At 41.3% G+C, this 27,369-nt stretch overlaps 1 protein-coding gene across 1 annotated transcript; it reads left to right on the top strand.

The window, feature by feature from the left end:
• On the top strand, positions 1–25,954 carry DFNA5 (deafness, autosomal dominant 5). Its single transcript, XM_009704192.1, has 11 exons — positions 1–19; positions 2,571–2,763; positions 12,292–12,463; positions 13,468–13,588; positions 18,036–18,224; positions 20,231–20,358; positions 20,472–20,655; positions 22,172–22,245; positions 23,061–23,285; positions 23,343–23,441; positions 25,316–25,954. The coding sequence occupies exons 2-11, from the start codon at positions 2,600–2,602 to the stop codon at positions 25,952–25,954; spliced, it is 1,995 nt and encodes a 664-aa protein (XP_009702494.1). The 5' UTR covers positions 1–19; positions 2,571–2,599.
• The last annotated feature ends 1,415 nt before the right edge of the window (positions 25,955–27,369 follow it).

Raw genomic sequence — 27,369 nt, 5'->3', positions numbered from 1 at the left:
CCAACTTTAAAAAAAACTGGTTTAATTCGGGAAACATCATAAGATCAAATAACACAGGGTTGAAAAACTAAAATAGAACAAGTTTTTTAAAAAAATCAAAAATTAGTTTATTAGAATTGTGTGTTCAGCACTTGTGAATGGTCATTTTTACCATTTCTGCTGTGAGTTTAGCCAGTTTCCCCTATTGAAAAAGTTCCTTGTAAATACAGCAAAATGCATTGCTTGGGATAAAGAAAACCTTACACAATAAGAGATACCAATATTTTTTAATTTAAGGCATTTAAAAGCTAGAATAAGATAATGTATGTAGCTGTTTAGCAGATATAAATAACAGCTGCAAATAACATGTCTTCAATTTAGCTGTAGTTTTGCTAATGGAAAACAGAAAATTGGAGAACATTGTTCAGAAAGAAAAAAATTAACTGAGACTTTCCAGGGGCATAGTTAAGAAACAAAACTTAGTCACAAAGATGCCAGCACAAATATTTGTTGCTTTTTATAGAATAATTGTTATTATCCCTGTATGTGTTTACTCACTATTTAAAAGATCAAGATAATTTGTGTGAATAATACCCAATTACCTTGTATGGACTAAGATAATTTTATATTAGGTAATAAAAGAAGGATTGTGCGGGGAGACAGAAATCCTCTGCCATTGCACCAGTGCTCTCCTCGTCCCAGCCCGTCTCTGCGGGTTGCTCATTAGTGGATGCCTTAGAATTTCAGGTAAGCTGTGTAAGTTTGGGGTTTTTGTGTTGGTTAGTTGTTGGGTTTGGGTTTATTTTTTTTGTTTTCCCCTCCCTAACAGTTTAATTACCTGTGAGTGTTCCTTGAAGGAACTTTTCAGCTGTAGATTGGAATATTTATTTTCTCACATTTATTTTCTTTCTTCGTTATCTGTATGATCATAAATATCATGCATTATTATTGTAATGTTCAAGCCTTGCATATCATGTTTGCAGTGCATCGTTCTTTGCTCATTCACTGTTGTTTATTTAAAATTTTAACTAAAATTCTTTCTTCTGTTGCTGTGAAAACTTTTTTACTTTGAGGTAGGTGGTTTGAACTGTCATGATTCCCAGTTCAGAGTGGAGATGATAGGGTGAAAACACTAGCTGTTCCTGCATTAATACCAATACTATGAAGAACTTCTTAAAGTTACAGTGTGAATATTTATACTTTCCAACTGTAGTTATTGAAAAAACGTATGTATTCTTTCAGTCTTTATTTGATTATCCAAGATGTTTGCAAAAGCAACAAAGAATTTTGTGAGAGAAACTGACAGTGGAGGTGACTTGATCCCTGTCTCCCACTTGAACACCTCAGACAAGCTGCAGCTTCTGAGCTTGGTTACGAAGAGGAAGAAATTCTGGTGCTGGCAGAAGCCCAAGTATCACTTTTTGACAGTCACCCTGAGCGATGTGCTTACTGAAGACAAACCGATAAAACCAGGTAAAGTCATACTCAGGCAGCGCTATTATTGCAGATAAAAAGAATGCAAAACCTATTCTTTTTTGTTACTATTCTCAATTGTGTTACTAGGGGGCTCCTTTCAGAGGAGGGCTCCGTCCGTGGAAATGAGATGACTGGATCTTTTCTCACTTGACTACTTGTTTAACTAAAACCAGTAATAATAAATGTTTGTTGGAAAAAAAAAAAGTTTTGCCTAGATAGCCAACTGAAATTGAGTGGTGAAGGTTGTCAAGCTGTGCAGGCCTAGTGTTTAGTAACAGTGCTGTCTGCAGCCACAGGAGCTCCCCTAACGTATTTTTGGGGGATTCCAGTATGTGGTAGTAGCGTGAAACTATACTGTGCTCCAGGTCAAAAAGCACTGGATAAACAGTGTCTCGTTGGTGACAGTAGCTGAGGGAATGCTTGCACAGGCAAGGCCAGGCAAGTTTTACCACTACTTCCTTTCTTCTTGCACAGGCTATTAAAAATGGTTGACCCTTGTACTCTCTTCATCCAGTTGCAGCAGTCCTAATCAGGCTTTAGGATGAATGATCTAGAATCCCATATTTCTGGGCATGTCACAATTTCACACAGGAAAATAAATGAGTCCCTAAGTCTAGACGTTAATTGTAGCTGGCTTGGAAGATTAGCTGATTCTGAGTCAGTTCTTTGATTCAGAGTTGTTTTAAGTCAGTTAGATACTTCTGTTGGTTTTCAGTAAGCTTTGGGACAGCCCTATAATGAGATATGTCAAGATAATGGCAAAATACTAACCCTATTGTACAAGCAGATCTGCTTTGGAGTTTTTCTTTGTAACTAAAATAAGTTTCAATCATTCTTTGTAAATTTTCTGTAGCATCTGAGCTCAGCGTTTCGTTCACCGTATGCTTTCCTAAAATGGCAAAATATAAAAGATAGTGGAGTGAAGATGATGAAAATACAGAGAAAGCAGAAGTAAGGAGTTGCAGAGCTGTAAATTTCATTATTTAGCTGCTCGATAGTGTTCCTTGCCTTCACTAACTTGTCATATTTTCTGTAAGTTTCTGTTTTTCCAGTCACTTCGGGACTGTTTCAGAACTTCTTTTCACAGGTAGAAATTACTTTTATTGCTTTCCTAGTAATTGTGGAGTCTGACTTTGCAAAATATATGGGGAAGTTTGGAGATTTTGTTCAAGGACGTATTGAAACTTCATTTGGAAAGATCAGCCTGGGAGCTGGAGGGAAGGGCTATGTGGAAAACCAGTCCTCCTTTGGAAACCTGAGGAAGCAGGAGATTGACTTGCAGCAGCTTATGAAAGATGTCAAGGACAGGTATGTTTTTAATGTGGGCATTGTAATGGCTGGGAAAGATTACTGAGCTGAAAAGGCTTGGGCCAACTGTCATCACTGAACAATTGATTCTGTAGTGTTGCCATAGTTTGAGAATTATTTTTATTGTAAGCTCTCATTGTCAGGTAACAAATCATATGTACAAAAATGAAAATTTCCAGATTTTGAAAGCTTGATGGTCAAACTTTTCCCTTTCATTTAAAAAACATCTCTGCATTTTCATCTTACATATTTGCATGAATTACTCATGGAACACGAGCCAAATCCTCCCTTCTTTGGGAACTGTACTGAGGTAACAATCTGGAAAAAAAAAAAAAAAGGATTGGTTTCTCTGTGTGTTACTGGGGCAAATGCTATGGAAACTGAATTCAGAACTACTAATGTTCTTGTAAGCAGGCTTTATGATTTTGTGTGTGTGTGAGTGACTGTGCTAGAAAATTGGATTAGTTGAAGTTGAAGGAATAGCAAAGGAGAGCAAGCATGGTCAATGCAAGTTCTACTAGTTGAACAAAATATACTTTGTAGAACTTTTGCTCACTGTTATACACTGTAATCGCTGAGGGGAACTATAATCTTAATTTTACAAGATATGCAGCGCTTCCTGTCCTACTCTGAAACTGGATTTATTTAATCTTGCAATAAGACAGTCATGGACCAAAGCCTACTTGGCAACCAGCTGACAAGTCAGGGGTCTGCTCTGTATTGCAGGTCCTGACTTGGGGGAGATGAGGGTGGTTCGTTTGTGACAGTGTTATACTGTAGATCTGTAGCAGGTGGTGTAATGCATTTTAATAGCCTTTGCTGATGCTCTGATGATAAAGATGATAGATTTTTGTTATCAGTGCAAAAGTTGTCAGAAGCCGTGTAAATTTTGCTTTAGATATGCTGATGTTCTAGAAATAATCAATTCTCCATTTTCACAAGAACAAATGGCTACTCTTCTTTTTATTGTGAGCATTTACAAGTCAACGAACTTATTAGAATAAGGCACCTTGCTATCTTTGTACTAAATGCCTTATTGAAAGCAGAAAATACTGGGCTAAATGTGTGTACCCAGATGTAAAAATTAGTATGCATCTAGTGTGACAAAAATAGTGTCAGTCAAGATTTAGAATCTTGTTTCTAACACTTGTTAGAGTCCTATAGAAAAACAAACTAGAGTAACTTCTGTTTAGATCAGTAAGCTTGTACTTAGTTTTTCTGCACTAAGTTACCTACTGTGTTCAAACAAATAATCGTCCCAGAGCAAATCAGATTTACTTCAGCACATCTTGGAGTGATAATCCTGAACGTAACTAAATACTTAGAAATATATTATCTTCTTTTAAGTGTGGAAAATCAGTAGCTCTACTGATCTGAATATAACTGTAAATGAGGTTAATGTGTCTGATGCTTTATACAAGGAGGTAGTTCTTAGTTCATCGAAAAGATGCTCATAGCTTATTAAGGCTTATGATGCAAGGTATTTAATTGATATCAAGTCAGTCTGGCTTCTGCCAGGTCACTGAAAATGATGAGAATAGCACAATTTTCAATTTTAATTGATATCAAGTCAGTCTGGCTTCTGCCAGGTCACTGAAGATGTTGAGGATAGCACAATTTTAATTTATCTTTTTTTTTTCTTCAGCATAATGCCAGTACTCACTGGAAACTGTGGCAATGCCTTACAAATGAAATCCCAGTCACTCATTCATAAATATTCTATGATTTATGAGGGATTGTATCCAAGCTTCTACTCTCATGGAGTGTTGTGTGGAATTCAGGAATTCAGCATTTAGGAGTGCTGGTGCCTACAAGTTAGGGATTTTTGGATGCAAAGCATTATGGTACGAGGAGGATGTTTACCTGTTAGTCCTTGTGAGATGAGAGTCAAATAAGTGTTCTTGATTTCATCTAATGACATACATTGCTTGTGCTTGTTTGATCAATTATTGTTTCATTTATGATTTCTACATATATAGCCTAATTAAGTTGCATTTCAAAACGTTGGTTTTGTATTAGGCTGTTTAAGTCAAAGTTGTAGAAAACTCTGAAAAAAAGTCAAAGCTGATACGCTTTCTAAACTAAATCATGTGAGTCTTCAGGGTTCAGCAAGCTGGAAGTTCTGAGTGGCAGCAAATTGGTTTCCTGTCACTACTTATGTGAGTCTTTTCTGAAGGAGAATCCTACTGATCTTTTAACTAGATTCCAGATGCCGCACTGGCTCCGCTTTTCTGGAAAGGGCTGACAGCTGAAGGATGCGGGTTGAGATCCTTCCTGATTTGCAGAAACAATGACATTATAAATGCAGGACACGCTTAACATAATATGCAATATAAAAATAAAGTTAAGTGGTACTTTTAGGTATATAAACTCATCATATTTTATTTAACATTATTCTTGTTTTTCCTATTACATTGTGCGTGCTAATTCAGAGGGTACTATAACATACCGACTTCAGGTCAGAGTCCTGTGCCTTTAACTCAGTGAGATTGCTATGGATTTAAGAGTATATTCCATCTTCTATTTTAAGGCTTTCAGTACTGTCTGCCGTAAGATCCTCATAGAGAAGCTGATGAAGTATGGGCTGGACGAGCAGACAGTGAGGTGATTTGAGAACTGACTGAATGACTGGGCACAGAGGGTATTGATCAGTGGTAGGAAGTCAAGTTGGAGGCCAGTGACTAATGGTGTACTCCAGGGGACAGTACTGGGTCCAGTCCTATTTAGCATCTTCATGAGTCATCTGGGTGATGAGGTCGATGAGCTCAAACTTTAGCAAGTTTGCTGATGACGCAAAACTGGGAAGAGTGGGTGATAACACCCAGAGGGTCGTGCTGCCATCCAGAGGGACCTCAAGGGGCTGCTCTGCTGGGAACCTCACGCAGCTCAACAACAGGAGCTGCAAAGTTCTGCACGTGGAACAGCCCCGGGCACCTGTACATGCTGGGGGCTGACCAGCTGGAAAACAGCTTTGCAGAGAGGGACCTGGGGGTCCTGGTGGACACCAAGTTGGACATGAGCCAGCAATGTGCCCTTGCTGCAAAGAAGGCCAGTGGTAGCCAGTACTGCATGAGGAGGAGCATTGCTAGCAGGCTGGGAGAGATGATCCTTCACCTCTGCTCTGCACTGGGGAGGCCACACCTGGAGTGCTGTGTATGGTTCTGGGCTCCCCAGTACAAGGGAGAGATGGACATACTAGAGAGAGTTCATTGAAGGGCCACGGTGACGATGAAGCGACTGGAGCACCTCACATTTGTGGAGGGGCTGAGAGAAATGCGCCTGCTCAACCTGGAGAAGAGAAGGCTCGGGGGGAATCTTATTAATATATATACATACCTGAAGAACAGATGCAAAGAGGACAAAGCCAGCCTCTTTTCAGTGGTGCCCAGTGACAGAACAGGAGGCAGTGGATACAAACTGAAACACAGGAGGCTCTGTCTGAACATCAGGAAACACTTTCATTGTGCAGATGACCAAGGACTGGCACAGGTTGCCCAGGGAGGTTGTGGAGTCTCCCTCCTTTGCGACATGACCCTAGGCAGCCTGCTCTAGGTGGCCCTGCTTGAGCAGGGGGGTTGGACCAGATGACCTTCCAACCTCAACCATTCTGTGTTCTCTCTAGTGAAAAGGATTATGAGGAGGTTATAATCTCTGTAGTTCTCGTGGATTAACAAGTTCACTTGTTTGTTTTCACCATTTCACCAAGTTGTGTTAAGTGATTGAAACAGAAGTTCTGAGAGGACAGTGACAGCAGAAAGAAAGGAATAGGGCCAAGTGCAGCAGTGCACCAGTTCACATCAGCTGCAGAAAAGTTTGCCTGTCACACTTCCATCATTTCATGTGAATGATTCCTAACTCTAGGATTAGCATATTAGAAAAACAGGGTAAGCATTATTAGTAGTATACACTGGCGTGATTGGAAGATGTTTTTACGCTATCGTACACTTCAATATGCACTTCCATTGATTCAACTATCATCCACACTGAGACAAAAATAGGTGCCTATTCATAATCAGAGTATAGTAGAAATTCAGCCCATTTTGTTACTTACTCTTTAAAAAGTCCTTGAGCATTTATGCATGTGATGAGAAAACGGTTCCGTTTTCTAGCAAAGATGCTACATGGGTAATATGAAGTCACAGAATGTTATGAGACAGGATTGAATAAAATCAGTTGTGTGTGTCTGTGATTTAAAAAGTAGGGAAGATGCCCAATAGAAAATAGAGGAATTGTCTGTCACTTGCACTCTCAAAAGTCTCTTGGAAGACGTTCCATGAAGTAATTGTCAGGTTATTCTGTAGGGAGAATTGTGAAATGCTATCAATAAGCTGACTATAGCAGGTACTGTGTTGTGGTATGACTGTAAGAAGTAGATCAGAGAGGTTGTATTTGAAATGGATTAACAAAAGGAATATTATGCATCTGTGCTTGGTGGAAAGTGGCAGTGAGATCTGGTGGATTTTACTCCATGGCAGTCATCTAGAGGTCTCTGTTAGAGAAGGAACAAAGCTGGGTGAAGGCTCTCGCTGTGCAGCGAGCAGCATTTGTACAGAAGACGTCACACTATTGCGCATTGTAAATGGAGAAGACTGAACAAGCTGAGGAATTCTGACTGAGCAGTGAGAGGTTTTGAAGTCAGTCGTGGATGTTATGGAAGAAGTTGCATGGGGCGAGGCTGTGAGCGTGGGCCACCCATATCTCTACAGCTGGGAGAGGAGGTGTGTAGGGGTGATGTTGCCCAGTGCAGGACTGAAAAGGTTTTTCACTCCTGGGTAGTTTGGACTAGTGAAAATTTGTACAGGCAGGCAACAGTGCTGACTTCAATGTGAGGATGGAGAGTGCTCACAGCAGTAACCATTCTTTTTGGTATTCGTAGTAAATTGGCAAGCACCTTACTCTGAGGATTTGTGGGGTGAGTTACTGAGAAGACTAGAGAGGATTTGTTGGAAAAATGGTCCTAGTCCCCCTCCTTTGTGGATGGTCCCGTCAGAGATTCTGTGCCTGAAGGAAAGACCCCGAGTCTCAGCTGTGGGGTTTAGAGCAGGCCCCTGCTCTCTCTTTTAACTGTGAGAGCCTGCTCTGCTGCCAGTTGGTGTCTGTTTTCTCTTGCCTTTCCTTGGTTTCTGCCTTTCTCCCTTCTTTTCTGCTTCCAGTCTGCAGCAAATTGCCTTTGTACCTCTCTATTTTCCGCTGCTTTCTTCATGCAAGAAGAAAAAGGTTGAATAAAAGTGAAAGAAGCCTTTGCATTGTAGGAGAGTGAAAGTGTTTAATCCAATTAAATGTGGAGAGAGTGAGACCAAAACTCAGAGAAATTCTTTTCTGTTCATATTTGACCTATAGAACTTCTAACATAGTAAATCATTGACCTTAGGAAGGTTATTTGAGCAGAGCAAACAATCAAACAAAAAACCATAATCCTTATCTTTTAAATGATCTTTATACAGGCTCATACTCTGTATGTTGATAATGGGACTTAACAAACCAACATCTCATTGTATAGTATATAGTGTTACTTTCGGGTTCTTTGGCTCAGCTTCTCCAGGTGGGAAGGAGTACAGTGATGTAGTACAGGTGACACAAGAGTGGTGAGGGTTCCTGTAGAATAGATAGTGAAAGAGATGGTAAGACATGGTTGTACAACAGAAATAAAAGGTCTGAAACATGGCCTGTAAAATACAAAAATGCAATGCTGTTCTTGTGCCTGCATGCATGTACTCTCAGGGATTTAACTCAGCCATCTCTTGTTATTCAGCTACATTCTTGATATTCAGAGTGTCATGTGAGCAAATGAGTTCAGCTCTTGCAAAAATACACTGATAGATTCAGCGGCTGTTGCCCTCCTCTGATTATCAAACTTTAACTTTGTTGCATTTTGCTCTTGATGACTATTTTCAGTGATAATTTAGATAAGCTGGGTATTTGCTTACTTCACGTTGTCTCCTGTTCAAGTCGATGAGAAGAGCAGAATGTTTTGCCTCCCGCAGGCTGCACCCCAGTAATAACTTGTGACATGCCCGCAACCCTGGAGTCGAAGGGATTTTATGATAGAAAGTTCAGTGCCAGAAGTCTACAGGAGCGCATTTAGCTGTGCTGTCCTATAAGAAAAGTGATTTGTAGCTGTTGGTAAGGGTATGCGTTTTAAAACTCTGAATCCGGTACTTGCTAATCTTAGTGAGGAGAGCATTTCTGCCAGCTTTACAGTTGAACACATCCCACTGAAGTCACTTGAATCTTGGGACTGAGGCAGTGGCTGTGTCTCTGCCACACAACACAGCTCTGTGCAGAGGACCCCAAGTTACCCCCAAGGCACAGTGCCTGCGGGAGTGCCGCATCGGGGACCGAAGCGGGTAGCTCTGTGCCCCCGTGGTGTTAGACTCGCTCCTTAGCTTCCACTGCTGCGGCAGCTCATCCAGTGCTGCCTCGGAAATTTCTTTGCTGCACCTCTTTGCAAGCTTACCTATGTCTTCTGACGCTTTCGCTCTGCCACTCTGCTGTTAGTTCTGCATCTAAACCTCAAAGCCAGGAGCATGAGGGTGTTTGAGCCAGTCCCATCTCAGGCAGAATACTGTACAAGTAGATGGAGGAAAAAGTCTCTTCAATTGTTTTGGTCATTCATTTCTACAGAGTTAAATCATATTCTGTAGGCTTCTTATATTAACGCTCATTCAGAAACAGCAATTCTCTATTTAATCTGTATTTTTCTACCTTTGATTGTTTTGTTTCTTTTGCTGTAGCTGTTGGGGCTATTTGGTGAGTTTAATCATCCCCTAAAACAGGCAAAAAATACATCATATCAAAGCAAATGACAAATTGCTTTTTGTGCTTCTTCATTGTGTTTCTTTCCCTGCGGCTTCTAAGGTCGAATGTTAAACTTGCAAGTTCTTAGTGCATTAATTTGTATTTTCAAGATGCTTAGCACACCTCTTCAGAATCATAAATAATTATTGTCAAGTATATGATAGGCTTGATGGTCTGTTATTGTGATAACTAATAGCTCTCGTTTGGCAGAGACTTCTAAAAGCAGCGGTGTTTGTGGTTGCTTGACATTTCTTCAATTTTTGCTTAATCCAAAGATTCATTGCATTCCAAGCATAAAGCGTGGCTTTGTACCAAAAGAAAAAAGTTATATTAATAATCTCAGGAATGTTTGGGGGTGCTTTTCTAGTGGCTGCTACATTTCTTCAGAGGTATTTTCTTTCCCTTGTTTAAACAATCAACTTTAAGGTTTCCAGACAGTTCATTCCAACTGATTGAACTTTCATATAAGCATGTAACCCTCCAAAGATCAAAAATTGCCTCAGGATATTCTTAATTTAATAAAGAACCAAGCTGACTTCAGACTTGGTTCAGACTGCATAAATCCAAAACTCCAGAATCTAATAAATCTAAAACTTTTTAATTAAAAGTGGAGATATCTCAGTTTAAATAAAGCGGAGTCAGACATGTCTTTCTGTCGTATTTTTGGGGAATTGCCATTTAGCCCCATGAATAGCCATTTACAGTAAAAGGGAGGAGAAAAGACTGAATAACTTGAGCCAGGGATAGCCATCTTTTAATCTTCCAGCCGTCTTGCTGGAGTTAACTGTTCATAGGCAATACGACATCTCATCTCAGGACCTCCAGTGAGTATTTTGCAAAAGTGTAATGTAATTGACACATTTTAATAAATTAAATACAGTTAAGAAGTTGCTTTAACTATTACCATAAAGTCTGTTAACACCCCAGAAGACAAGGTAGTGAATTTTGTCATCTTTTCTTAGAAAATAATCCTCTTGTATTGTTTCTGGGAGTTCCCTTTCTTTCTTCTGCTCATTCTGAGATGAACCTAACTTTAGAAATACGTCCAGCAGCATTTAAACGTACACTGAATTATGTGGTGGAGTAGGGGTGACTTGTTAAGTTGGAGGCACGGGCTAGAGGTTTGAGGTCCGTCCCACAGTTAATTTTTCTTTTGACTGTGACAGTCCTGGTAATTAATAGTAAATTGTGACGTTATACCGATCAATAACACAGGAGTTTATAGTGGGTGTTTTTTTCAGTAATCTTCTCCAGTCCCACAATCCATGAAATCTTTTCTATGTTTTCTCATCCAGCCCTTTGAAGTACTTGGTCACTGCTGATCCCGCTCAGCCAGGTCAGGGTTTAAGTGAACACTGAAAGAGATCCATAGCAAGCGCTGAGGGGTGGCGTTGAGGCGGCACTCTCTTAGTGTGCTCTTCGTCCCTCAAGGAGAAATTCTGGTGGCTCAGAATTTGGCAGCAGCATATCAGGGCACTCCTTTGCCTGCACATGGGCCTTCAGGGGCCAAACCAGCATTCCTCGTGGTGGTCGCCTCAAGCTGTCCTAGTCCAGGGTGAGTCTGGACATCAGCACTTGGGAACAAAAGTGCCTGTGTCACCTCCCCTATTGAGAAGCACCTGATGGCTCACCTGTGGCAGGTGGAAGGATGTACAAAGACAGGAGTGATGGGACTGAATGGTGACAAGGAGATAAATGAGACCGAGTTTGGCCATATGGCTGGAAAGTGGTAACAGTGAACTGTGAGAAGGAGGGGAGGCTACGGCTGGGAGCCATCAACAGCTGCTGTCATCTGAGGGTAGGAGATAGCAGAGAAGTCACATGAAGTGGGGCTGGTGACATGACTGGCTGTGGGACAAAGCCAAGATGAGATGAAGGAGGAGGGGGAAGAAATGAGACTTGATCTGATCTGGTAAGAGAGAGAAGACTGAGAACTGTTGTAAGGAAAAATGGGGCTTGATTTACAAAGAGAGAAGCTGACCATACTGGAAGATTGCTTGCTGTGTATTTCCTAATGTCCAGTAGCTTGACTGCAGCTTCACTCTTTCTAAGCAGAGCTTTGTGATGTATGAATAATACTATTGTTTTACATGCTTATTATGTATTATGCCCTTATAGCTATTCTTAATGTGTGTGTACATGCATAATGTATGCAGTAGTGTGCTAGGCTGCAGGGAGTTCATAATATGGAGCGTGAGCATAGGTCTTTTGTTTGTACTCCCTGCAAACTGTTTTAGTTGAAATAATTCTTTTGAGTAAGGGCTGCAGGATGTGACCCATTGCCTTACTGACACTGCTTGTGCTAACGTGAGACTTTGAAGAGAATGGTTAGCAGCCATCCCCTACCATGGCCATGTTAACATCAGGGTGAGTTCACGGTAGCAGAGGATTCAGCCCAGTGTCCATGAGCATGGCTGGTGATTTTCGTGTTACACTGAAAGCTTAAAGTCATCTTTAGTTCTCCCTTGCTTTTTTTGCTAAGGTAGTAGCCAGACAACTGCCATTTTTGCTCAGAGTGAGGAATCGAGAATTCAGTACATGTGTTGGGACTTACTGTGGAATACAGATATTTACTGCTACCAAATAACAAAAGAGGACATCATAATTTTGAGGAGACTGCTCATACAGAAACGATTGTTATTTTTACAATAAAAGCTTCTTCAAGCAATTAAGAAAATGTTTTTTCTCGATTCTAGTATTATGTTGTTAATGTCATCTTTTCTTTTTCAGAACGATAAATCTAAACAGTAGTTTACTGCAACAAGTAATAGAAAGAAAACGTGAAGTACTGTGCATCTTGAGAGAAAAGATAATAACGACTCAGAAGTGCACAATATCTGAACATATCCAGACAGAAGAAAAAATCAGCGGTGTGATGGGATGCAGTACAAAAATAGTAAAGGTAAAAGTTATTAAAAACCTGCAAGGAATAGAACATTTGCAGATTTTCTGAGAAGAAATTATGATTTCTCCAAATAGACTTCAGGGTATTTTTCGTGCTTCCTTAACGTGTTGAACTCACTGCACGTGTTGAACTCTGAAGTTGTGAAACTTCAGAAAGGTAAAATGTTTTTTTCCATTGTCTCACTAGCAAAAGATGCCATCTTTTTGTGTGATCCTGGAATGTGGTTTCCGTCAATTCTGTCAGATTGTGATTCAGTTTCTATGTAGATTCCTGCCTGCAGCAGAACATAAACCAAACATATAACAGTTCATGAAAGCTGAAGAGCAAAAAGCATTGCTGAAGCAAACTTATTTGAAAAACCAAGTAATCATTCATCAAAAATGTTTGCAGTGTCTACTGAATTTTAATATTTATTGAGAAGCTAGTTGTTTTCGATCATGGGAGTAGAGATTAACTGCGTTATAAGGATATCTGAAAAATTGCCTATGAATTGAGGAGGAATTACCAAAGTCAAAACATATGCTCATTCATTGCAAGTTTTTTTTAAAGCTGCAGATGAATCACTGCTGTGTACGGGGTGTCTCTAGTAGCAGAAGTCTGGGAGTTGTAGTTCAACAACCCTCTGTGCAAGTGTCACCTTCCTGGTACCAGTCTCCCGCTGGGCAAAAGGGGTGTCAGGATAGAAGAGGGCAGGGCAGGATACTGGAGTGGGTGCCCATTTCCTAGTGGCACGGTGTTTCATTGTGGCTAAAGCTGCACCTGGAGCTCAACTTTGTAGTAGGACAGGGTAGCTAAGAGTTTGAGAGCTGCTCTTGGCATTGTGCTTCTACCTTGCTGCTTATCTAGTTCCTTTCGTAGATGTCAAATGTAACGTGTGCTTTAGTTAGACATCATGGAGAATGAAGCACATTCTTTTTCTGTATTTTTTCCCCTTAATTAATTATGTGTTTAAGCTACACAATAGCTGAATCAGATAAATGGTGAATAAATCTGTCCTCTAGGTTTCAGTGGGTGAAAGTGGAAGTATGATGAAGGATTCTAGTGTGATCCTTGAAATTCCTCCTGCAACTACTATTGCCTACGGTGTAATTGAACTGTTTATAAAGCACAGTGGCCAGTTTGGTAAGTATAAAACTCATTTTCTGTGGCACGCAGTTCAGCTGTGGACAGAGCTGTCTGTTGGGCAATGATTTTTGCATTTCCCGGTGTATGAAGGTGATGACGTTGTATGGTCTTCATTGCCTTGGTAGTTATTTGTGCTGTGAAATGCCACTCTTTTGATTTAGTAATGCTTTTTCACTTGTTTGAATAAATCATAAACTCAGATTAACTTAGATTTCAGGGGACCGCAGGAGGTCATGGAGCTCAAGCCCTACCTCAAGGCAGGGCCAGTTTTTGAAGTTTGACCGAAGTTCAGAGTTTGATCAGATTGCTTGTGTCCTTGTCTATTCAAGTTTTGATTATCTCCAGAGACAGAGATTCCATCACCCCTCTGGGCAGCCTCTTCTCATGTTTGACCACCATCATGGTGAACTTTTTCTTTTCCTTAATATCTAATGAGAATTTCCCTTTCTCTAATTTGTGTCTCTTACCTTTTGTCCCATCGTCATATGGAAGAGTCTGGCTCTGTCTTCTCTTCGTGCTTCCATTGGGTAGTTGTAGGTAGCAGTAACATTCTCCCTTAGCAATATTTTCTCCAGGCTGAACAAACCCAGTCTCTTAGCCTCCTCTCATATATGATGTTCTCCAGCCCCCAGCCATCTTAGTGGATGTTTGCTAGATTGCTCCGATGTGTGAATGTCTGTCTTGTACTGGGGAGCCCAAAACTGGACACAGCACTCTGAATGCAGTCTCCCAAATTGAAAAATCACTTTCATTGATCTGTTAGCTACAGTCTTGTCAGTACAGCCCAGTATGCAGCAAGCTTCAGTAGCTGCAAGGGCACGCTGCTGATCCTCTCGAATTTTGCTTCTAGCTAGCTGGCTGCAATTTTGCTTCTAGCTAGCTGACCCTCAGCCCAAGCTATTGCCTTCACCTGTTGGCAGGGAGGGTGAACTGAATATAAATTGGCGGTCAATCAGGAACATTTAGACAACTGTCATGCTAAGAAAAGAATTATTCATAAAGTATAGGACTGAAATTTAAACTTTCCTGTCTATTTTACACTTTCATATATAGATTGTTCTCAGAATTGTTGCAGAAATGTCCTTGTGTTTTCTGGCTGTGCTTTACTTATTTCAGATTGAATACTTTCAGGTGTTAAGTTTAAAAAAATGTTGAAATTGGCTTTGCGGGGAGTAGTAACTCTGCTCTGCAGAATCACTTGGATTTTTCTTTTTTGTCTGTCCTCAGTTAAACTCCCTGACCTAAAGGAGTGTTCAGGGGATGTTACGCAAGAAGGAAGGAAATCAGATGGACTGTGTAGAGCTGGAAGTTGGAAAGGACTGATGTGGAGAGTAACGGGAGATACATTGAATAAATAATTGAAGTGTAGTTGAGATTTGAGTCCAGGATGCACTTTATTTGTATAAGAAATGCAGAAGATGCTCTCCATCATTCTCCTTTGACTGACTTCTGATATTAAGGAAGTCTGTAGGTCCAGGAATATAAGTAAATATTGTGTAGCCTGTAAAAAGAATTTCTGAAATGTGGATTGCTGTGACATAAACTGAACACAGAGATATAGCAGAGGGCATTGACTTCATGGTCATGATAGAACTGTAATTCAGAGTAATCAGGTGCAATTAAGGCTGTCTGACTACCTACGTGTATAGCTGATAGCCTGCTTACGTGATTTCTGGTTGGAAATTCCCATCTCCTGCTAGCTGCTAATATGTGGGTCTCATTAATGATCTGTATTTCTCTGCTCTTTTCCCACTTCTGCTTCTTTTTCCACTTTTTTTTCATATTTAATGTTTTGTCTTTTAAGCTTCGAAACCAGCACAGCTTGTTTCATGTGTTATCTCAAACAACTTATGTCTTGCTTCTTTTTTTTTGTTTGTTTAATTTGTGCTATATTCCCTTACTTGAGTGTCATTGAGAAGGTAAAGTGGAGGAAGTAACAACAAAATGAGGGATTTGCCAGCAAGAAGTAGTACAATGGAGCTTAACCTTCAACTTCTTAATGTCTGAGCAGTGATCAGTGTCTGTTTATGGAAATAAAAATAGCCTTTGAAGTTAAATTCAGAGACTAATGTAGTCCTTTCCCATGAGACTGAAAGTGACCAGTAGCAGGTTTAACATAATGGGATTCTCTTCACAGATAATTACGGAATAAGGTGTATGTAAGAGGTTTGTTTGTTTGTTTCTTTTTCTTTGCCACTGGCAGTGCTTGAGTTATTCTGTAAGAAGGAATGGTATATAAACTTTCTTTAAAATGTTCTGGCTAATGTGACTGGACATGCTTGGACATTTTTCCCTTTCTTTTTATAAATAAAAAAAGCTCTAATCCTTTTCTGATCCCTTTACCGTAATGTATTCCTGTAATCATTCTGTTTGTTTTCTACAGGGTAATTTTCCACTACATGTAAAAGCTCTTCCCGTTAAAGGCTTTGCAGTTTTGTGTCTCTAAAGTTTCACTGCAAGTCCTCTTGTTCTTGCTTTACAAAACAGGAGGTATAGTCGCACCTGACTGATTTGCTTTGTTCTGTTCATTGCTGTACATGTGTGACTTGCTTCCTCTTAAATGTCTGTAAATCAAACAGTCCTAATCTTTTCAGCTTCTCCACGCAAAGGAGCCTCTTTGCTTATGATTGTGTTCACTGATCATCTCTGATTTTCTTCCATTTTTGTTAAGGTTTTTGAGTAACTAACAAGATCTTACTGCACTATGGGAGGTTTGTCATTGAAGGATGTAATAGAATTCAATAGAGAAAATATCACAGTATTATGTATATTCTTTCATTCCCTTGTTTTCTCTTTTTTTTTTTTTTTTAAACAGTATGAAAAAATTAATGAGATACAAGTTAATTAACAGTCCTATTAATACAAAACTTCCAGAGCCCTGTATTTTCCTCTGGATCGAGTCCTAGTACAAGATTTAACAGCAGGGTCTATATCTCTTAAAACTTTTCACATGATGCTGTGTATTGATTTCCCTTATTAGCATCATTCTGCCTTAGGAGGGCAGGCAGTTTATTAGCACTATCTTCCTCCTTCAGGGTTCGTGTGAAAGCCTTGTTATTACCAATGAAAGTAGCATGAGCATGTTGGCCTTACGCTGCCGTAGCTGCTGTCCAGAGTCTTCCTGCTTTGGGAAGTTCTTTAATTTGTGTTAATCGCTTTCGGCTCCTCTGTAGCTTGCTCTTCTCTGAAGGGTTATGCAGGCATAAAGGTCTCTGTCATCTTTCTTTCTCTGTGGCAGAGATTTCTTTGTCTGCTCTCCCTTTGAAAAAGCTTTTTGCTGATGGAGTACTCTCCATGCTTTGTCATCTGCTTAGCATGTCCTTAATTTGGTGAGACAGACTCTTACAACTGCAGGAAGGTTATATTTAGGTTTTGTGCCTGGTGCATGTGAGCACTGTGCTTGATTAGTTACATTTATTTTTTTTTCCTTTGTTGTCAGGTATTACTTTAAAATTGATTTTTTTCTCTTGCTAGCCTGCCTGCGTTCTCCTCAGACCTGCTGCAGAGTGCCAGGGGTACAGTTTCAAATTTTGCATTTGAGCCAGTAGAAGATGATCAAAATACGCACAGGACTCTGATTATATTCTGCATCTTTGGAGCACAATATTGGACACCTGAGCACAGACCTTGGTGTTCCAGATTTCTCAGCATAAGTCTTACAAAAACTCCCTGTGTACCTTCCGGGAGTCCCTTAGCTTCATTAAGTTGGGGGCATCGGGGTGGTAGGATGGCAGTCCTGTTTGGGTGAGGTAGGCCAGTGCTCATCACAAAGATGAGGCAGAAAGGGTAATCCAGCCATGTGTTATTTTTCTCCATGAAGTTACTGCAAAGAGACAGAACATTGTAGAGTGACTGTTAGTGAACATGCCTGGGTGAAGTCCTTTAGAGACCTTGAAAAGCCCCGTTTTCCATTCGTCTGGTGAACTTGAGGATGGATCTGTGACTTGGCTGAGAAAGGAGTCTGTCAGTGCCGTGACCAGGAGAAGCTCTGTGAGGGACTCTCAGAGTTCTTATGAATCTCAAAGTGCTTTCGTGTGTCTCCATCATGAGTGAATCCTGTAGCCTGCATTTCTGTGCATCTCTTAATTGGTAGAAAAGGTGAGGAATTCATACCTGCATCTCTTGGATGCAGCATTCAGGTTTATGGTGTCATTGAGAAGTTTTCATGGTGTCTACATTACTGTAATTCACAGGAGGTGGTGTCACATTTTGTAGTTGGTAGCTGCACGGCAGGGCCTTTGTCTGTGCATGCTGTACAAACATCAGGGCTGCAGTAATGCTCAATAATTCACATACATAGCAACCATTGGCATTCTTCCCATCTAGAAGAGGTGGGACATGGAGAAATGACGTGCGAGAACACTGCATAATATAAGCTAGCATCTCATTCAGTAATTGCTTGTGTATTTTATTAACTTTTTTTAAATTGAATTTCTAATTACAGAATTCTGTCTACTAGATGAACAGCAAGGAGGTTTTGAAAAAGAGAGCACAGAAGGCTCAACTTATCCCCATTCGGCACTGTTCAGAGATACTTCATTTCTCTATCAGCCAGATGCTGTTGATAATGAGATGTACTCTGCGGCTAAAAACCTCATTCCTAGTGATGCTTCTTTAAGTGTATTGAAACAAGGTATTACCAGAAATGCTTCATGTGATTACGTTACAGTGAGTCAAGCAACATGATAGGAGGAAATAATCTGGTACAATAGCACGTAAGAAATTATGTTAATTCATTTTAATAGCACTTACCAGGAACTCTTGGGGGAATGCACTGAAAGAGTAGAAGAATTTACTTGTGCAGTAAGTATACGCAGTGGGCTGTTCCCTAGGAGCATCCCAAATCCCTTTGTCATAAATATGATCTTACAAAATCAGGTTTTTATGCCAGTTCTGTTACATTCCAGATAAGCTCTGTAAGATTAGTGATGATTTATGGCTTTCATTCAAAAAGTGTTGCTGAAAATATTTTTTGTGATTTGGAAAATACTCTGAGTAAAGCTTCTCAGTTAAAGGTTATTTTAGATCTCAAAAATTACAAAGATATCTCCTCTGCCTTCACTTAGCCTCATTATTTTCTGAGAAACTTTATAGAAATCTTCGGTATCAGCTAAGGCTGATGAAATGAAAATGTAGTTTAAATGGAAGTTTGCAAATTGGTATAATGGGCCAGGCACATTGTAGGAATGTGGAAGGAAGGGGCAGGATTGTCACTGGAGGAATGAAAAAAGGGAAAACAAATCAAGGCCTCAGAACACACAGTACTTTTCATCAATTCTTGGTAGAGTTCTTGCAGCTGGTTCCATAGATTATCTGTGACCAAAACAGATATTTTGTTGTCCTAAAATAAATTGTGTCGTTCTCCGATGTAGGCTTTTTTGAAAGGAATAACTGTGTGTCCACATGTATATAAAAAACACGTACTTGTGAAAGAATGGTATGCCACTGTTTTGTTTTTTGTTGTAGCTTGGCACACCTTTGGGCCTTTCTTGCTTAAAGGGATTGGAGGTTTCTTTTAATTAATTAACCTGAACTATCTCATGGGAAAAAAAAAAACTGAAAAAATTGTTTCTATTAAAGCAATTTAAAATAGGTTTCCTCTTCTGTTATTTGTATAGACAGTCATACAATTGTGTCAGGTACAAAAAATATCCGCCTTTGGCTGGGCTTTTTTTTTTTCTTTTTTTCTCCCATTAAGTAATTTTTAGATATAAAAGGCATCTTTAAAGAGAGCATGTTTCTTGACCAGACTGACATGAAGGGAAATTTCTTGTAAACAAGGTTAAGAATGCGTGCATGACCGTATTTTTGGAATGTGGAAAAACACATTCCAACCATCCAGTTGGCATTATTGACTTGAAAACATATTTTCTTTTAGCAGAGTGGTAATTTGATGTCACAAAACATTTTGTTTTAGTGTCATAGTTGAATTGTGGGGAAAGAAGTGCCCTGAACATTCTTGTGCTTCTGTTATATATATTGTAATGGATTCAATATTTCAATGAAGAAGAGATTTTTGTCCTGATTTTTCTAATAGTCAGGGGTGAAGGGTTGTCATTTTTTGATGCGCCTGATGAAATACAAGGACAATAACGATTTAAGATTATAGTCAGGGGTGAAGGGTTGTCATTTTTTTGATGCACCTGATGAAATACAAGGACAATAACAATTTAAGATCGCAATAGGATCTTTTAGTTCTGTGTGTGGACTCATACCATTGACTTTTGTAATTTATATTAACCCACAGATTAAGAAGTAAAGTTATGAGCAGAAATCTTCATTCTGCCTTATAAATGAACATTCGCTGGAGGTGAACTTTCAAGTGAGAAACTAAATATATGGTTAGTTCAGTTAACGTTAAAATACTGACTTCTAAAATATTAAAAATATGAACACCAAACGTTGGTCCTTGGTAGCTGTTCGTCCTTCTTAGAATTTTCGTTGATGCTTCATTGGCTCATTAGGGAAATATAATCAGACGCGTTCCAACCTTGCATTGTAACTTGTGCTGATGGAAATCAGGATGTCAAAATGTGGTAATAAATGAGCTCATGAAACACATAGCAAAAATGTTAACTGTTTTTACTGGCATTTGTGTAGAAATACTTAGTTTTGCTTTTTACTGCTTTCTTGGGAAAGATCTGTCACGGTTGAAGCCTCAGTTCCAGCCCTTTGTGAAGCTGCCGAAAGACAAGCAAAGAGCTTTATATAAAACCCTTTGTGAACTCTTGCTCCATGAAGAAATGGTAACTGCCCTGGAGGACGTGGTAAGATGAAGCTTTTGCTTGCTTCCTAAAAGTAATTTCAGAATAGAGCTGGCATTCTATTTTGCTTGAACTTTTCTCTTTTCAAGAAGTTTTACTTATTCTTTTGCTTCCAGTTAGATGACATCTGCACAGGAGACAAGCCAGATCTGAAGGAGTTAAAGCCTGCACAACAAGGAAAGCTCATTGACTTCTTGCAGCTCTTAGGGTGCAGTTTAGAGAGTGAGCTGTTGCAGAAATATCAGCCTCAGGATGAAGAACTCTTCTCAGCTGCTCACCTCCTCATCAGTGCTATCTCTGGTATGTTGTGAATGAAGAGAAGAGCTTGCTTTTTTTAACTTTCCTTTTAGAAGCTCCATCTGTGTTAAAGCATTTATGACTCTTTTTGAGCAGTTGGTGAGCTGAGTGAACATAATTTGTTCTATTCCTTTTTATGGGTTTTGTATACCATGCTTAGCATTCCTGGCTGTGAATTAAATTCAGCCCTCAATCACTGACAAATTTTGCTTGTAAAATACACATTCCCCCGAGATTGCTCAACTCCTCTTTCTGCTGAGAGTGGGCATTTCCAGTTTGGCAACCTAATTTCTGTTCTTATTGCATATCAGAATTCTTCCCGCCTAAACGCTGAGAATTACAAATTAGGTGTCGTCTTCAGTGTAACAGCATTTATTGTTGAGGTGCAAACGATATTTAGCAAAAATTAATTTAAGATAGAGACACTGCAATTAGAGGGTTGTTTTGCAGCTGCTGAAAAAGGAGATTAAACATAAATGTCAAACAAATGCCATGTTCACAATCTAGTTGGCACCACAGTGTTAATTAAAAGCTACCTGCAAAGTCCAAGACAGACGCCTTCCTGTTTTTTTCTCCTCTCTCTCGTATATAAAAAATTTCCTGACATGAAGATAACGAAGGGAAGTCCAGTGTGGTATTAGTTAGATGTGGCACCGTGCAGCAAAATGTCAGCATGCAGCCATATATGCAGGTAGGAAAGCTTAACTCATTTGCAGAGACAGAAAAGAAATAGCAAACAGAAACCTGCTGATGTGGTAACACTTGTCAGTTGCTGTTAACAGCAGGGTGCAGTTAATTGAGTGTGTTGCATTATCACCTGGGTTTGGACATAATGTCTACTGCTAATGTCCAGGCGTCAGTGTAGCTGGATCAAGAATCAAAAGCTGGTTTATGCCTGTTGCTTCTATTAGGAATTACAGCCGTGAGTTACAGAGTTGAAGGGCACAGCAGGGATCATTTAGTCCATCTCCCTGCCCCAAGGCAGTCTCAGCTATGTCATTCCTCTCAAATTGTGTTTTTGCTGAAGTCAGCATCTGATAGATTTTTGAGAGCGGAGGTGGTTCTTTTATTCAAGGCCTAAATCATTTATCCAGCCCGCAGACTCGGAGTGAAACACTGGGGAGATACTTGGGGAGGAGGATGGGGAGGAAATCCCCTTTCCTATGAGCTGCCTTTTTTTTAAGGGCAGGGATAGTCAGTGTGGGGCTTGTACCTGTTGCCTATCCCATTTTATTCTGCCCTCTGGGAAGCAGGCAGGAAAGAACTGGATCAGCCTCTTCCAACCGTCCAGCAGAGCACCCATGACATCTGTCCTCAGCAGTGAATCACTTTGGTCTCCAGTGTCCATTTCGCCAGGTGCTGTACCTGCAGATGGGCCTCAAAAGTGCAGCTTGTCTGGTTTTGCTCAGCAGGAGAACCCCATAGCAGAGCTCACTGTTAAGAAAGTCGCCTATCCGGCAGCCAGCCTCGTGCATTGTTCACTGGAAACGATTTTTCCCTTTTAACATTTCCTTCACAGAGCTGTCTGATTATACTCTTGTCCTGCTGCGTGCCTGCTGTGATCTTCAGGTTGTTCCGGCATTGTGTTGTTTGGTGAGTAATCAAAATGTGACTGTGTAGCCTGTGGGCCCCAGGAGCAGTAATGACTGCGTTCCCTGCCTTGCCGTGTTTCTCACTCAATAAAGAAGATGTCAAGCTCCAGTGCAAATTTCAGCTGTGGGCATTGCTTAGGCAAGGTCAGAGTCTGACAGTGGCAAACGATGCAGGTAATTTGTTGCAGGTGGATACCAAACTTCTAAAACATTTCTGTATTTGGGAGACTTCATGGGCTGCCGCAAAAGAAAATTGTAGCTAAAGTTCAAATTTTAATTTAATAATTGTCTCACTAGCCCATTTAAAGTCTCAGTAACAGTAATCACCTGCCCCTGGGGAAAAAAAATTTCAGTTTGATAGCAGCAGGGCTGGGGCCTTGGGAAATTCTGAAGTTCCAAAACTCTGAGGCCATTCATTAAAACTGCTGAAGGAATGGGGCAGGGCTTTTTTTTTTTGAGCTCACTGACAAAAATAATAGTAGAAACCTTTAAATATGTACGGACAAGGGGAGTGCTACTGTTTGCTCAGAGTAGGAGTGAGTGCTAAGTGTGATCTGCAGTGAGAGAGGTTGAACTGGGGGAAAGGACACAGTAGGAGAGCTGTTTCTCCTTAAAGGGTGCCATAGAGCTTTGGTTCTGGATGAGTACGTTGTACTTGTCAAGGCTCATAGTAAAGGGAACCTTGCCCTTTTGCCGCTGCCTTGTAAGCTCTCGGGCGGTTTCATAAGACAGAACTGAGCTCTGCAATGGCAGGAACAGCACTGCTTGGAAAACCTTTTTAATGTCTCTGTCTTTTGCTCTCTCTCATAAATGCAGCCTGACGTCACTTCAGCCGATGGCACTGTGGCACTGAGCAGTCCTTCGGTGGCTACTCTCACTGACAGAGGAAGATTTGATGTCGTGCAAAGGCTGTTTGCTTCATCAAACATTAACCTGGAAATGACAGAGTCTTCTGTAAAAGCTGTAACTATGAAAGAACCTAGATTCTTCCCACTTGTTCTTTATGTTGCATTGTATGGATTTTATGCTTTAGGTGGGAATGTATAGGAGCTTTGCCAAGTACCCAGTTATTGCTCTAGCCTGTTCTTTCTTCTGTAGCTCTGCAGAGTATCGTTGGTGTGTAGAGCCACTCGGTTGCGTACTTACGGCAGTCCAGCCAGGCATTACAGAGGTCAGGGTGGACTCGACGTGCTGGGGGTAAACGCTCTGTCCTGCCTTCGTGTCTGCTACAGCTCTGCAGTTTCACTAAGGTATTTGTGTCTGCCGTGGGAAATACATAAATAAGGGACAAAGGGGAGGAATTAAAAAAGACAAGCCCCAAACAGAAATTGAACGTAGCTCTTATGGTAGTTGTCAGATCTGCAGGGCAGTAGAAGCCGGATTGCTTGCATTAATATGCGTGGGAGGGAACTGCAAAGTACAAACTGCTTTTTGTAAGCAAGGAAGCAGGCAAGCAGGCTGTGGAAATCCAGGATTCTGCAATGCAGTGCATGTTTTGCTCATTTAAGCCTTGATGTGCAGAATGTCTTCGCTGTGGAGCAAGTGGAATGGAGGGCTCTCAAAGAGGTACTTGAGGTTTTCATTTATTAAGTGTAGTTTGGCTTTACGGATGTGAACTGCACACTGCAGGAAATAAAAACCCCTTGTTTTCAAAACCTAAGACAACCTTAAGGATTTACACCTCTGTACAGCATTTCTGTTTTCTAATAAGTTTTTACTCACCTTAGCACGTTTCAGTTGTTTAAATTGCATTCTGAACTTTCTCTCTGAGGCACGGTGATGCCTCTTGGTGTGTGTGCACAGGAAGTGTCCCTGCTGCACTCCACAAAAATGATCGTTTTCCCCAGACGTTTTGTTTGTTTCTTTGACTAACAGCAAAGTGTTAGTAAAGCACTTTGTGCTTTGAACTGTTTTGCCTTTTTTTATCGTAAATTTTTGTAATCATGTGGATGGGACAGAAATGCAGCAGAGATCACTGTAAATATGGGCTTGGGAAGATGATGTTCCAGGTTGGTGGAGTATCAGTGCTTTCAGATGAGATGGTGAGGTAGTTGACTGACAAACCAGGCACCTGTGTGCGTGGGGGGTGATCAGTAACCAGGCCCTGCTGCTTCGCTACTGGGGAGGAGTCCTGGCTTCAGATTTCTGCTCTATTCCCTCATGGTCTTGAGCAGATTGTCTAAGAGGTCTTTAAAAACTCCTGTCAGTTAAGCTTTCCCTGAGGAAGTGGACTTTGCAGAAAAGCACCATGGTACCTTTCCATGCCCTGAGAGCACAGGATAGCCTTGCACGCCAAGCTGTTGGCGTTTCTGTGTCTCATCTCTGAAATGAAGCTGGTGGTGTTGCCTGAACCTTGCAGTGTTGTATGTGGAAATGCCCTTCAGGAGGATGGAAGCATGTTACGCTGCGTCGGGGAGTGATGTGCGTTTGTAAATGGGAAAGTCATCTTTTGCCAATCACTACTCAAAAGTTGCCTCTGTAACTAACTAATTTATCCAAACTTTCTAATAAATGTTATGTCAAAACAATAGAATAACTTACAACCTCATGCATGTCATTTCCATCGTTCTTCTTTTTGGGATTCCAGTCGCACACTTGGCCTTGAAAGGTGGTGCACGCAGATGGCAAGTGGGTATGTGGGCATCCACATAGTGCCCTGTCCGTGTGCTCTGATCTTCCTTGTAGAGTTTTGGTGTAAGCCTTAGGCGCGCTATGCTGCATAACTGCTTTCAGGGTGTGCATGCCGTGTCATCTGTGTAGGAGAGGGGATTTGTTGAAAGGGGGGTGGGGGTGGGGAAGCCAGAGGCTAGGTGTTCTTTAGAAACATCATTAAAAAAAGGAAAGGTTTTGTTTCTGCTGTTTTGCTTTCAGATGGAGATTAGTCTTTTGCTTCAGCTAAATCCACTGAACAGGTCCAGGCTGAGGAGTGTAGCGGTTGCTGACAGAGCCAAGGTGGGGGCAGCGGAGGGGCTGGCAGTGTTTGTGGTACTGGCTTGAAGCCAGAGGCTAGGTGTTCTTTAGAAACATCATTAAAAAAAGGAAAGGTTTTGTTTCTGCTGTTTTGCTTTCAGATGGAGATTAGTCTTTTGCTTCAGCTAAATCCACTGAACAGGTCCAGGCTGAGGAGTGTAGCGGTTGCTGACAGAGCCAAGGTGGGGGCAGCGGAGGGGCTGGCAGTGTTTGTGGTACTGGCTTGGCTGACAGTAACGACAGCCCAGGAGGGTGAAGGTACCGTGCGGTCTTGTAACCCTCAGGTGGGTGGGAGCTCAGGGAAGTGTTGCATGAGGCACCACTGCTGCGAGGCCGCATTTCTGTGTGGTACCCCACCTCCTGCGCAGGCCCAGCACCCCTGCCCTGTGCCTGAGGTGGGAGCAGGGGAGGGGGCAGATGCCCAGAAAGGAGGGGTTGCAAGGGTGGCAGCACCGGGGCCTCTGCTGAGGGGGACAGAGGCAGGAGTCGGGGCAGCCTTGGACTCGCGCAACATGAGAGACTTTGGGCAAACAGCGGTGTGCCCCAGAGACCCCACGCTTCTACCAGTCATCCAGATCGTTTGGGTCTCTTGGCTCCTTGCCTCATCTGCTGCCGTACCTTTAGGATTGATCAGTGTGTCTGCAGAAGTCATTGGCTGCACTTCAGTCTTGGCTTTTGTTCTTTTATGTGCTCTTTGCGCGCGTTTCCCAGCTGTCCTCCATTTGGCAGCACTTCTGTGACCACAGAGACACCTCTAGACCAGCAGGTAGCCCAGCGCTGGCCTTTCTAGAACTGAGTGAACAGCACAGCTGGGGGAAAAATGAAACACTAAGGCAGGTGATATGTTCATTGTTTTCTCTCCAGTTCCTTCTTCCACACTCTTGAAAGCAGGATCCTTATGCACATTAATATTAATATAAAAATATGAAGATCCAAGGGAGCAGCAGAAGCAATATGTCTGTCTCCACGTAACTCTTGTCCTGTGCGTCCCTAAGCTAAATGAGGATAGCCTCTTCAGGGACCCGGCCTGAGCTGCACTGATGCAAATTAATTCCGAATCCACTTTAGAAGAGCTGGATGTGCATCCACTACATCTTTGATAAAATGGTGATTTCTTGTGGCAGGCTGGCCTCATACAGAAACTGCTTTTCAAGGTTAGATAATGTCTTCCCTAGAAAACGGAGGTGGTAAAAGGGCTGTAGGGTCCATCAGAGAAGGTTGGAGCTGGTCTCATAAAAGGTTTGATTTCCCACCCTGACTTCCCTCCCCAAAATGTTGCTTCCCTTTGCTGCACTTCTGCGTTCCCCAAGAGGAAAGGGGAAGAAACCACACCTTTGCAGTTCAGAAACTCATCATGACCAGGGAAGATGAGGTCAGCAGCCTCTTCTCAAGAAGCATGCGCCATCTCCAGCGGCCAGCAGGCTCAGCCTTGCTGTCAGTAACTGGCACTTGCCTCCTACAAGCTGCAGTCCCCAGTCCCTTGGGCTTTTGCACGCTGGCTAAGGGCAGCGCAGGCCCAGGAGAATGAGTCCCTTAATGCTGTGGGGCTCAGAAAATAAGGAGCTGCAATTCAGCAATTATGACATTTATAGGATGGCTGAAGAGGCCCCAAGAGCTCTATAATCCAAAAGAGGATTCAGCACATTCAAGAAGATGAAGCTAAACAAGACCAACTGGAAAGTTGCTTTTCTGCCCTTTGAGCACCACACGAGACCCAAACAGGCTGCACAAGCCACGTGCACACCCCTGAACCCGGCTACCCTTAAAACAGCCCAAAGCAGCAGACCAAGCGCAAAGCGCAGTCTGTGCAGAGGAGCTGGTCGGCGTCGTGTTGGCTACTACCATGCTAACACAGTAGTGTACTAACGGGAAAGGGTCTGTTCAGCAGTAAAGGACTAGGGGAAGGCAAAAGGCAGATGTGCACAGATTGCTTCTTGATAGTTTACTTGGCTAAAATTAAGAGTATGACCAAAAAAATCAGAAAAAAGCTAATTACATTTTTTTCAATATTAAATCTTTATTATATACAAAAATATTTTGTTGGGAATTAACAGAATTTCACAATTTGTACATTAACATTTTTATGTTTGGCTGTGTTTATTGTGAAAATATTAGCTGTGAAAAACACAAGGGGAGGGGTTTAAAAAAAGTCACA

This window comes from Cariama cristata, unplaced genomic scaffold, assembly GCF_000690535.1.
Source record: "Cariama cristata isolate BGI_N322 unplaced genomic scaffold, ASM69053v1 scaffold1347, whole genome shotgun sequence".
Taxonomy (NCBI): domain Eukaryota; kingdom Metazoa; phylum Chordata; class Aves; order Cariamiformes; family Cariamidae; genus Cariama; species Cariama cristata.
The sequence above is the reverse complement of the archived record's forward strand: the minus strand, read 5'-3'. Positions and strand labels throughout refer to the sequence as shown.